The sequence below is a fragment of the Platalea leucorodia genome (genome assembly GCF_965183815.1).
Source record: "Platalea leucorodia genome assembly, chromosome: 4".
Taxonomy (NCBI): Eukaryota; Metazoa; Chordata; class Aves; order Pelecaniformes; family Threskiornithidae; genus Platalea; species Platalea leucorodia.
Window position 1 is genome coordinate 102,094,686 of NC_138826.1, and position 13,251 is coordinate 102,107,936.

At 39.7% G+C, this 13,251-nt stretch overlaps 1 protein-coding gene across 1 annotated transcript in view; it reads left to right on the forward strand.

The window, feature by feature from the left end:
• Positions 1 to 13,251, forward strand: part of CPED1 (cadherin like and PC-esterase domain containing 1) — a 156,999-nt gene that overhangs the window by 25,250 nt on the left and 118,498 nt on the right. The window contains exons 4-5 of the mRNA XM_082309243.1: positions 10,952 to 11,058; positions 12,819 to 12,894. Of these exons, the coding sequence (XP_082165369.1) occupies positions 10,952 to 11,058; positions 12,819 to 12,894 (183 nt within the window). The remainder of the gene's footprint in view (positions 1 to 10,951; positions 11,059 to 12,818; positions 12,895 to 13,251) is intronic.

A 13,251-nucleotide genomic window follows, 5' to 3' on the forward strand; every position in this document is an offset into this window, starting at 1 on the left:
TGGACATGTCTGTAGATGAGCTTCTTATCACAGAACCAGTGATCACAGGACTCCTACTCTGCTCATTCAGCAACAGAGATATGGGTCTGAAAACTGTAACCCGTGTTCCTCTGAGTTTCTCACAGTAAAATAACAGAGCTTCAGGCCTAAATTTCCTTTTTATTTTTCCCCTGAAAAAATAATTGGAGTTTTAGTAACATTTTCTGTAATAGAATTTTTTAATCCTGGTGATTTTGCATCATTTGACTCTGTTGGTTTTTCATCTTGCATCTCTGAATTCAGCCAAGAGGAGTTTTTGCTGTCCCCAGTGTGTTCTTCATTGCGGCATGCGTTTGTTTCCCTTCTTTTGCCACTCTGCTCTGTGAGTGACAGAGGTATCTATCTCACATATTTAAACTTCTACTTTTCTTTATGTTATCTGAAGCGGGAAATCTTGAAGAACCTTGTGAACATCAGACCAGAATGGGCATATATGCACGGGCATATATGCACACGAGCAGCACACAGTTATGTGCTCAAAAGCTGTGACATGCACTCTTTTCAACTTTGATTTGACTCACTAGCTCATGATACGTCCTTCCACTTCATGACTGCATGCTGCTTTTTCACATGACTTTGCCTCAGGGTGCACAAAACAGGGGTACAAAGTTCTTTCCTGGATATAGTCCCAAAAGTTACCAGTTAAAATAACTTGGATCACATACCAGTGAGAGTTGTCCAAAGTCAATTGTGTCAGGCAGAGTCTTCTTCCTTGGCACAGAGCAGGGTGGAGCTATTCCTCCGCTGAGGCTTGAAGAGCCAAGTGCCCTCTTCCTCATTCCGTGAAGCAGTGTGGTTTTCCTCCCTCAGCAGGATGCACATGTGAAAATCTGGTAATATTTTGATTTATTTTCTTTGATCCATGCATGGCGCTCTGCCACCTCTCATGCTCAGCCCCAAACCCTGCTACCAGGACAGGTCATTACAAATTTTCCAATACCTGTGACAGATGGAGCATATGGACAATAACTTCCTTAACTATAGAGTTGCCCTCCCCATGAGCTTCTTCACCCCAGTCTGATCCCTATATGTCTCAACTGCATGACCCTCCTCCTCCCCACATGCACATCCTCTCTTTCCAGTTTTCACCTGGTTCTTCATCCCAGTCCACTGTCAAGTAGCCTGTCTCTAATATTTCTCAGTCTGGCTTTTCTGTCAGACAGTTTCTTTCTCCACCTTCACAGCAGGTAAGGAAGCACCTGCACAGATGAATTAGCTGAGCTTTGGCAGATCTGTGACAGCTATGTGCTTTAACTAGGTACCAAGTACTTCCATCCCAGAGAAGAGTTGGTTAGGTCTCAGTCCCACACTGCTTTCTTGTGCGAGTGAGAAACATATCTAGCAGCTTTGACTGTGGTAGCCTACCTGGTGTATATGTACTCTATACGTATAGAGTAAGAATTCCAGCATTTGAGAGCAACTAGGGATGTAAACCTTTTTAGCTTGCATACAAGTAGAGCATACCATATTGGATTACTAGATGCTTTTGGTTTCACTGAGGCTTGCTATGCAGAAAGTACCCATGTGTGGAGAGCATACCAGTGTAATCTGAATATTCATCCAAAGCACAGTCTATAAGCACAGAAGTGGAATAACAGGCTTGAGGATTTGAATTGCCCTTATGTGTTTGCCATTGTGTCAGGACTACATATTTTCCTTTTGTTTGCTATTGAACTCTACTGTAGCTCAGAAAGTATTTTGACAGCATATTTTCATAGCTTGAGTTGACAGATTATGCCATGATAAAAACCATAGGTTGTTAGAGTTACAACCTGTAATACAACTCAGTGGAGACTTATTCTTAGCCTGACATGGTCTCTCCCTGATAAACTAAGAACCATCTGATGCACCTGTCTTGTATACTGCAGTACTCTTCTCCCCACGTCAGACTAATATAATTTTTGAAGGTACTTTAGTTACTCTTATTTCCAGTATTCAGCTCATTCTTTGGTTGCACAGAAAAATATATGGATATAGTTTAATAATACTGCAGTTTTTTTGTACACTACCTTTTGTTATCTTACAAACAGTTACCTGCAAATTGAAAAACAGGTCTGCAAATTCTTTCATGGTTTTCTCTTATGGTAGGGTAATTTGTTGATTGAAGAAAGGATTGTGAATCTATTGCATGACTGAATGTGATATAAATGGAGAAAGGATTGATCCTGTCTCTTCTCCCTTCTTGTGTTTATGCCTTCAATAGATTTCTTTTGCTTCTTTTAGAAAAAGTCATCTACCTTGTATTATCAATTACTCCGGTAAGGAAGACGGTAACTGGTTGACTTGGTAGGTAGGTCCAAGGCAGTTTTAGAGTCTGAGACCAGGTGGAAAAAGGAAAAAATCTTGCCAAATTTGAGAAGAGTTCTGGGAGAAACAGGTAGCTCTTGGCTCGTTACACTGATTTATTTTTGTACTTTTAAAATTCTGCTTTGGATTGGAAAGAAAAGTAGGCTTGCAGCCTGGCCCTTCCTGATATAAGGAAACAGTAATAAAATAACTCTCTCTTGTTTTTTTCAGACAAGAGTGGAAGCATTATGCCTCCCCATTTGTAGTTAGACCTAACATCTCTCCACAGTATTTGCAGAAGAGATACAGAATAGTCAGGCATACCCTGTTTTTATGGGTGAGGCACTGCGATAGGACTTCAAATGTCTGTTTCACTCTGCAAATGCTGAACTCAGATGTGACTGTGCATTAATTCTTGAGCACAGGGCAATATTTTGTGCTAAGCTGGTCAGGGACAGATGAGCTGTCCTGGGAATTAGGCTAGTTCCACTTGGTTCACACCAGCCTCTCCTCCACAATGAATACTTCCCTTGGCACTTCAGATCCTCTTAGTTAGGGGGTAACTGAGCCAAAATAAAACCCTGATCATCCTCAAGAGGGGTGAATAGTGACTGTCCTCGGGATTCCTGCAGCTTTTCCCTGGCAGCCATACAGCAACTGTACGAAGTATTTTGTGAATGAATTGACTGCATCCAGCAATCTCCGCCTCATACATAGAGTGGAAGGGTTTTTTTACACTTATAATACTACACTGCAATTAATGTGCCAAAAGGTTTCAGCCTAATTTGTCTAGTTAAGCAGGTGGTTACTGGACTGGACTGTGCGTTATGGCAGAGTACAGTCAGTCTCAGCAAGTAGCATGGAGCACGCTGTGTGAAATAGGGAGAGGTTTGCACATGGACAAGTGAACAGCTGCTTTCCAGAATAGTTCAGAAAATATCAGAAACCTTGCTGTCTTTTCCTACACTATCTTCACTTACCAGGGTGATAATTTCTTCATTGTTGTCAAAGTGAGTTCAAATTGCTGATAGCTCATGACTATCAAGAGCCATGCCAAAAGAAAAATTAAAATACCTCCAATAACTACTTCTTTAAGGGGAAAATTCCTGCACACCTAGGTATGAGACATTCCTTTAGGGAAAGCCCTACAAATGAAACAGCGATATCAAAAACTTATAAAAGGCCATATCGTTAACAAAGCGAATGCATTCAGTCCAACAAGCGGCATTCTGATCTTTGCACAAGTGAGACAGCCGAGCTGCCATAACCAGAAATAGTCTTCAAAGGATATTTTTCCCTGGAGCATTATCAGTGAAGCTCAGATCTTCAGAGGTGTAGAATTCCCACCTCCCCAAACCCCGTCACGCAGCCTGACTGATGCTGCTGCCCTCTGAGATGCTGAGGGGCATAAAATCCAGGCCAGAGTCCAGAGCCAGGCAGTGAGGCAGTAGTTCTGTCTTTCAGACATCTGGTAGTTCTTCCACTCTAAACTCTTGAGTAGCAAACTATTGGCTCCTATAAATTGGCTACATTGCAGGGATGAAGCCTGCTTTGTAAAACATACTCCTCTGTCTTGTTTAATGTTGGATTTGTACACAAGCAGCTATTTCCATAAATATGTGCCTCCTCACCAAACTCGGTTCAATCTGTGCTCACCCCATTACAGTGCAGGAGCTGAGGAGTTTGACTTTTTTTTTTCCCTGTAGACTATGAGGACTCATGATACATGAAGCTAAAACTTACTTACATTCATCACATTTTTTTTTTTTTTTACAGATCAGGATTACAACATGCCAAAAGTATATTTGAATACAGTTTAATGTGTCAGTACCTAAACAATACATGTTCCTGAAAATCTTCTCTTCACATCCATGCAGCTCAGAGGTGCCTGGAAATATGTTTCAAGTAGAGCTGAGGGGAATTTCTTTTAAGAAAACATCATGTACAAATCTCAGGATCTCCCTTGGCAGGGGTTCTGTAGCCTCCTAAAGTAATGTATTCCACTACTTCATCGTTGCGGTTAGAAACTTTCTTTATATAATCTTTGCTGCAAATTAAAATGTTTACTTTGTATCCTGGCTCCAGTGATTAAAGAGGATAACTGATCTTGGATGGGTAAAAATTCATTCTATGGTGTTGTGGTTTAACCCCAACCAGCAACTAAGCACCCCACAGCCGCTCGCTCACTCCTCCCCAGTGGGATGGAGGAGAGAATTGGAAGGGCAAAAGTAAGAAAGCTCGCGGGTTGAGATAAAGACAGTTTAATAGGTAAAGCTAAAGCTGTGCACGCAAGCAAGGCAAAATAAGGAACTCATCACTACTTGCCATCGGCAGGCAGGTGTTCAGCCATCTCCAGGAAAGCAGGGCTCCATCACGTGTAGTGGTTACTTGGGAAGACAAACACCATAGCTGTGAACATCCCCCCTTTATCCTCCTTCTTCCACCCCCTTTTTTTCTGAGCATGACATCATATGGTCTGGGATATCCCTTTGGTCAAGTAGAGTCAGCTGTCCCAGCTGTGGCCCCTCCCAACTTCTTGCCTACCCCCAGCCTCTTTGCTAGCGGGGCAGCATGAGAAACAGAAAAAAACTTGATGATGTGCAAACACCATTCAGCAATAGCTAAAACATCCCTGTGTTATCAACACTGTTTTCAGCACAAATCCAAAACATAGCACCATACAAGCTACTATGAAGATAATTAACTCTGTCCCAACCAAAACCAATACATATGGTGAAGGCATTTCCTATCACCTTAACCTTGCTTTAGAGAAAATGCATAAAAAAATAAAAATAAAAATTCTTTTGATCTTCTTCAGAGTTCAAAGGTGTGGTAGGTTGACCCCAGCCAGCAACTAGGGACTCACCAGCTGCTCACTCACCACCCCCTGCAGCAGGATGCAGGAGACGTTTGGAGAAGGACAAGAAATGTTCCTAGATTGAGATTAAGACAGTTTAAAAAGTGAAGGGGAAAAAAACGGAAAAACAACCCCAAGTGATACAAAGGCAATTGCTCAGCACCCCCCATCAGCAGACTGATACCCAGCTAGATCTTCAAGCAATAGCAGCTTTGGAAAGACTACACCCCAGTTTTATTTCTGAGCATGGCGTTATATGGTATGGAATATCTCTTTGGTCAGTTGGGGTCAGTTGTCCCAGCTGTGCCCCCTTCCCAGCCTCTTGCCCACCCCAGCCTACTCGCCAGGGGTCAGTGCGAGACACAGAGAAGGCGCTGACAGTGTGCAAGCACTGCTCAGCAATATCTAAAACATTGGTGTGTTATCAACACTGGTTTGGTCACAAATCTAAAAGACAGCACTGTGTGGGCTGCTGGGAAGAGGATTAACTCCATCCCAGTCAGACCCAGTACAACGTCTTCTAAAACCTACCTCCTTCTTGTAACCCTCTGTTGAAACCATGTTTTCCAAAACGGGAGAACAGTGTTACTGATGAGGTATGACCAACACCAACTGCAGCAGCAGGATTACCCCGTTCCTTGTATATAACACTCATAAATAGGTTTGGTTGCAATTCTTAATGTCTGGGGCATTATGATTATAATGAAATAGTCCCTATTATTTAGAATTCTGTGTGACATGGAATAAATTCAAACTGCAATTTTAAAGGAGGGGAATTCAGCTCTTTCAGTCCCAATAAATCTTTGCCAACAACTCAAAAGTTATTTGGGGAATTTTTTGGAACAGTATAATATTGTTAATTCATACGCAGTTTATGAATCTGGTCTTTTCTGCAGTAGTGCTCTCTGGCCAATTGTATTTGTCCATCTGATTTCTCTTTCCGAATTACGGCACTTTGAACTTGTTTTGAATGTCCTCAGGTTGAATTTGGACCATATGTCACAATTATTTTGAATTCTGATCATGTCTTCCAAAATGCTTACACTTCCCCTCAAGTTGGTGTCATTTGCTATTTATAAATGTACTTGTTATTCCATCATTCGATTTGTTAATGAGAAATTTGAACAGAACTGAATGTACAGTGGGGTATGCTTTGATGTTCTGCTGAAAAAAAAATCCACTTTGATAGCAGAGAGTTCATTTTTTTCAAATAGCTATGCACGCACCTGATAGGTATGTTATGTGGAAACAGTGTCTAAAGACTTACTGAAGTTGAAGTGTTTCATCGCTACTGTTTCCTTTGTTCGCTAAATCAGTCACTGTCAGAAGAAATTACACTAGTTTTATATGATATGTTCTTGACAAAGAAATGTAGGCTGTTCTTATCCTTTGGTGCTTGTAAATTGATTATTTTTAGGGTGATGGTGCGAGTGAGTGCAAAATTGCAAATTGACCAGAAGTTAAAATAAAAATAAAGCTGACCAGCCTTTTCATTTCCCAGCATGAATGAAGTACAGAAAGATGAGCATAAAAGATGAAAATTGTATTTGATTTTCAAAGTTATTTCATTTCAGAATTCAGAATGAGGACCTTAACACTGAAAAATGAAATTTCAAGCTATGGTATTGAGATGAAACTTACTTACTCATTTGATTAAATCAAAGAATACTTTTCTCTGTATACTTGTAAGAGATTAAAAAGTCCATGAAGCTGCATGCATCTAACAATTTTCCTGCAAAATTCTGCCTCCAATGCCATAGCTCACGGGGAGAACGTGATAATTTAGAAGGCAGGAATAAGATGATTACTTCATTTTAGAAATAACCTCCAGAAATTCTTGAAGTTCATCTATAAAATGCATATACTGTATTCTTAAAACGCCACTAAATCCTACAGTTCTCATTTTGTTTCTGTCCACTTTGCTCTAGAATATCAGAATACAAAAACTCTGCAGAGTATTTTTACAGAAAAAAAGTTAAATGTTTTTATTGGTCTCTGCATTGCTATTTCCACTGCTGCTAGAATCATGTTTGTTTTTCTCTCTAGATTGTTATCTTTTAGATTATTTTTCCACATTAAACATTTTAATTATTCCAAGTAACAAGTTAGAGTCAAAGCCAATGAAAACTGTGGTATCTTGTTCAAAATTATAATTTGTACATTATATCAATTTTCAGTTGAAACCTGTTGCTGTCTGAATTGAATAGCATGTACTTTGACTCATTCAGAATGAGAGTAATTAAAGGTGGTCACAGAGGATTGGAAGCAAAGTATGCTGTACTGCTGATTCTTGGATTAGCAACTCGGGTTCATCTTCTCAGGTAAACATGAGATACACATCTCTGGTACACAAACACTTTTTAAGATGGGACTGCTAGACAGGGCTACAAAGACCGGAGGAGAGGAGAGGGAAGGAGCTGGCAAAAAAGACAAGTGAATAAAAGCATCATGCTGCCAGCATAAGCCGTATCCGCATTAAGCTCAATTTGCCTGCATAATAAGATGTAATTCTGCAGATGAAGATTCCTTGTGTAGGCAAGGCCTTAATTAACAGGTTGAACTAAAAAATCTTGGTTTGAAAAGACGCTGAGAGAGGGGATGAACGTTCCATTGCATATACTCATCTTAAGTTACCACTTTTCTGCTTGTCCAAATGCAAAATAATACAAAGCAGTAGGGACTCCATGAGGTGGGATTCCATACTGTTTAACTGATCTGCTGCTCCCGCATGCTGAGCTCTACCGGTTTGCTGAATAAAGCAAACAAGATTTCTGTAACTGTAAACAAAGCCTTTTACGTGGAAAAAGCCCTTTACGTGGAAAAAGCTTCATGCAAATTGCTAGTAGTTAAATTGTTCAGATTTGAAGTATCCATTTTAACTGTCCACTTCAAATGTCCTGTCAAAGCCTGCTTCTCGTGTGAAGTCTGCAGGAAACCAGCAAAACTCTGTGTACATTGGGGATGGAATAACATGGACATTATTAATACTTCTTCATTAAACATCTCTAAAAACATTTTGAAACATGAGTTTTTCCATGAACATGACTTGTGTTATTACTGTCACTTTTGTTCTTCCTTTCTCTTTTACTGTAGACTGTTTCAGCTCACATGTTGTATCTTGCTTTACTTTAGAAATAATTTCTGTGAAAGGGATTCTCTTCTGTTTTAAAATACAGTGACTGACAGCTTGGGATCCTTTGCCTGGGCCATTTAGTGTTACTGGAATATTAATAACACTAGCACTTTTTTGCTGAGATATAGTTTTATAATTATTACATTCGCAGAAGGGAGACAGACTCATGGTCTCATGATCATAGATGTTCATTTTCCACAAAAAGTTAAGCTGTGAGAGGAATGACATAGGCAATTTCTAGGCTATATCTATTCACAGAAGAGTCTGCTCCAAAACTGCATAACTGTTGTGACAGATGCCTCTTTCATTTGTTTTCCAAGAACATTTTTTCACATGCAGTTGATTAGGAATGTATTGATATATTTAAATAGAAGTCAGACTGCTCTGTCAGCCTGAATCTGAGAGACAGCACTAGGTGTACGCTGTTTTTCTAATAGGAAGTCTCCTGCTTTCTATAAATAGGCATGTTTCAGTTCTGATTGTTCTGTACTGAGATAACTGGCTAGATGTTTAATTACTCTAAATAGAAAACACAAATAATGGCAGGCACTCAACCCCTCCTGAAAAATCGTTCCTAGCAGTTAACTGTTGTACTTTCTGGGCACTGGCTCAGAAACACGCTAGGTCTGAGGGCCCTTTTTCCTTTCCTTTTCTTCTCTTTGATACATTCATATCGATCACTCTGCTGTGTCCTAAAGGCAAATGATACATAGTGCAGCGTATCCTTCAGAGTCAGGGATCAAATTCATTCCTGGCCAGGATGTGTAATAATAAACAAGGGAAGGAAATGAACTGCTTCTGAGAAATGGAGTTCCCTCCAGCGCCCTTTCAATTTGCACACAGCTAGGCATTGTGCTTTATATGTAATTATAATGATTTATTCAAAGGTGTTTACTAGTCAAAGGCATAGCATCTTGCTTATCTGATAATTACATAGCTGGTGAGGTCATTGAGTAGGTTGTTAACACTGTCAATCTTTTGCTCTAAAATGAAGTATTTGCTTGTCCGTTTCCTTAATGTTTCATTTATTTGTTATCGGTGCCATTTTTATCTACCTGCAGTTTTTTGCTTGTTTCTCTCACAAAGGAGCATGTAGTGAATCTGTCTTGCCTAAATTTCGCATGCCTTAATTATTTTTATACCATAATACATGTTCTTGTAATGTGAAATTGAAGAATTCTTTACAGTAATGGTTGCAGTGTAACTGAAAATTCATCTCTTCAGCTTTGCCACAGTGCTTATAAACATAAAAAAGGTGATAGTTACTTTCAGAGTCCTGGACCCATTCTGCACAATCAGTTCATTAATGTACTTAATGTAAACTGGGCGTTAAATCCCCTTAAGTGAAATCTTCACCCTGCTTGGCGTTTGTAGTTGTGATTGGGATAGGAAAAAATTACATTTTGGAGGGGAAATCATAAAAAAAAATATCTCTGTGGGCCATCAGTGGTACCAAATTTAGGGGGTAATCTAATAAAATTAGGAAGGTATCACAGATAGCACAAAACGGAATAAAATGCATGTAACCTTCCCAACCTTGGGAAAAAGAACCAACCAACCAGTCACTGAAACAGCTGTCCTGTGGAGAGCTTTGACCTAATGCTATACCCTGCCTTGGATGCTGTACAGCTTCTCTGGCACCCTTTCTGTTTGCAAGTTCTTTATTTCTAATTGTCATCCTGTCACTGAAATGGTTTACCCTTTATTGAACATATTCATGGTGCCCTCAACGGATGTAGTGATTCTGTTAATCTTTTGAGAGATGCCACTATCTTTAACTAGTCCAGATTACGAAGGCTCTATACAGAAGAAAACAAATAACCACTTCGGGGAGCTGACCAGGCTCGTTTAAGCTACATTGGCATTTCTATACCACATCCCATGCTGCAATGTAGGCAAACTCCAAGACCTATTTGTGTCTTCTAATCCATAATGGTGTTTTAATGGGTGCAGTTTGGTTTTGTCTCTACTTCAAGCAGCCACCTCTGACTCCAGTGTTGCTTGTTTCCTGATAATAGAACCTCATGGTCTCACAGGTCAGCTTCGCCCCAGAAAGGAAGCATCAGGACTAGCTCAGAAGCTAGCTACTTGCTCAGTGCAACTTAATTCTCACTTCTACACCAGTTTTAGATGTTGGCAATCATCTGGTGTCTAATATTTAGGAAGCTGCTACACCAAAACTCAGGCTAGAAATTCCTGCTGTTTGCAATAGCATGACCAGTATTGCTTCCTGTAAAATTTAATTCCCAATAATGAAAGACCTCAGAAGATCACACTGCATATAGTGGATGTGTGTTATAACTGTGCATGTTGAAGAGTTCAGAAAAAAGAACAAATTAAGCACCATGTTATTTAATGTTTGCATTTCTGAATGCTAAACAGGTCAGACACCAGGGAACTGGACATCAGCAGGCAGGTGTAACAGGAGGTGCCAACTGTGAAATACCTAAATATAATTCCAAAGCTTGAACTGTGGTAGTGAATATGTCTTTTTCCCTTCTGCCACATGTAGCTGTTCATGTGTTCATCACTCCAACAGTTTGCTATTCCTCGGGATTTGGCTCTAGGTATTTTTGGTTCAAATAGGAATTGCATGATATTTTCTTTCTCAATATGCTGCTTTTCTTTCCTGATAGGTCGTATAAGCCCTTGGGATCTTTGGATCTGCTTATCTTCCAGAAAAAATGATGGTACTGGCTGCATGCAAATAGAAGACTTGCATCATCTAGAATTATTCCAGAAGGTACAAGATTACTGTGTTATCCTTTGTGGGAATGAGAGGACAGGGCTAGCTCAAATTTTCAGCACTCACTCATAGAAAGAAAAATATCTGATGCTTATTTTATACTGCAGCAGCATGGTTTAACAGCAATAAAAAAGTTTTATTATTACAACAAAATTATTACAACTGAGTGTCAAGTTCTTTTCTTTAGCTTGAACTTTTGCATTCTTGGCCACCCTCAACCAGCATGTCAGGCAGCAAAAGTGTCTACAGAAGTCAAGGGAAATTTAAACAATTTACCCCATTGGAAAAAGAATTTAGAAATGGGGAGAAACAACTAGCCAATACATGCAATATTTCAGAATAATAGCATAAGCAGACGATAAAGCTGGACTACTTTAGGCTTCACATCTTATATCAGTATTGAGTTTCACCTAACCTAATTGCTCTTTTGTAAACATGATTTAGGCACGTCTCCAAACAGTGACAGTGCTCCTACAATTGATAATGTGTGAGCTGGACCAATGTCCTCCTCCAGCGCCTTCATGGGAGTTCCTTGCTCTGGCACTGCAGTCTGCTTACTCCCAGTCCAAAGCATCAGTGGTGCCAATATTTCTTGGTATTTTCGGGTTTTGTTTTGTTTTTTTTCACTTGAGTATGTTGTGGGCACAGTTTTGGTTACTTAGATATGCAAATGTCTAAATAAGGACCTGACCTGTTGGTGAAAATATGTAAAAGTGATTTAAACTGAGGGCTTTTTTTGAAAAAAAGTGACCAACCTATGGATAAAGGTTGGCTTATATTTAAGTACAATGGCACAGATAATAACAGCAAGACCCAAAAGTATAGACTCTGAACTGAGGAACTGGGAGAAATAGAGCTGCTTTTAAAAGGTATTTAGTTGAGGTATGAAGTTCATGAGGACGCAAAAAACCATTGTGTGTCCACAGAAGTCAGAGCTAGGAGCATGTACACTGGAGTTTCCTGGGACAGGATGCCTTATCTAAGTGTATCCAAAGTGAAATTTTTATAGCAGTTCCAGTTTGCTAGAAATACACATGCTTTGGATTCAGGTCTCAGATCATAAAACATCCTAGGCTTCTGCAAACTGCTTTTTGCTCATTCTACCCATATTATCATATCTGAGCCTCTAATACTGTGCAATATAATAAGCCTTACAGCACTCTGCAATGTCCAGAAGTTTCACACATGAATAACTGAGACATAAGGTGATCAAAGGAATTGTCCAAGTTCCCTCAGGAAGTCTGCAGCACAGCAGGGACTTAAACCAGATGGCCCATGTCTCCGGATAACTTCAAATATTGGACTAACATTACTTGCTGCTGGCATGTCCATACCACAGTGCAACACAGTTCTTTGTTGCAGAGCCCGCATGTGGTTTAGCTATGTTAGCTTACCACTGTTCCCAAGCACAGCAATTCAAGAGGCGTAGGCTATTTCCATGCAGTGACAGACAGTGATTGATAACTGGCAGAGAACAGAGACGCTGCAGAAACTGAAAAGGGGGCAGGGAAGGGGTGAAAACTCAGCAGCCAGGAGGAGAGCCATAAGTCTAAAATTTTGTTTTGTCATGGCCATGGAAGAAGAGCCCATACTTTAACTTCATTATCCCACTTGTAGGAATGGCAAAGTTATAATTTGCTACTGACACTGACAGGAGTTTTGCACACGAGGTGTCTCTGATAAATTAAACACGAAGACTCCAGGAAAAAGAGCACTTTTCTGAATGAAATCATTAAGGCTTCTCTTTTTATGTACAGGTAAACCTACTTCCAGAAATCCAGCATTTCCTTTGCAGAAAAGAAGGATTATGCGAGATAACAAAAGCCTTTTCAGGTAACCTAATTTCTTCAAATCTGCATATGTGATGATGATCTTTTAATAGTTGTCACAGGAAGTCTCTGAAATGACACTCTCAGGCTTATAATTCCTTTTTATTTTTAGTCATGAATGCATAGGGGGAAAAATGAAACAAGAATGATAAACTATTTCAGACACCACTTAAATAGAAATGACAGTTATGCAGTATCTTTTCAGGTAAAGATATTGCATGGTTTAGCCGTTGCATACTGCAGAAATAATTTGGCAATAAGTGTCTTATTTTTGGACTGTTTTGTGTTAATATAGTGTATTGGTGTTTACACTTCAAAGCCCTGGGTTCGGTGCAATATGTTTGTTCAGCTTTACAAAAAT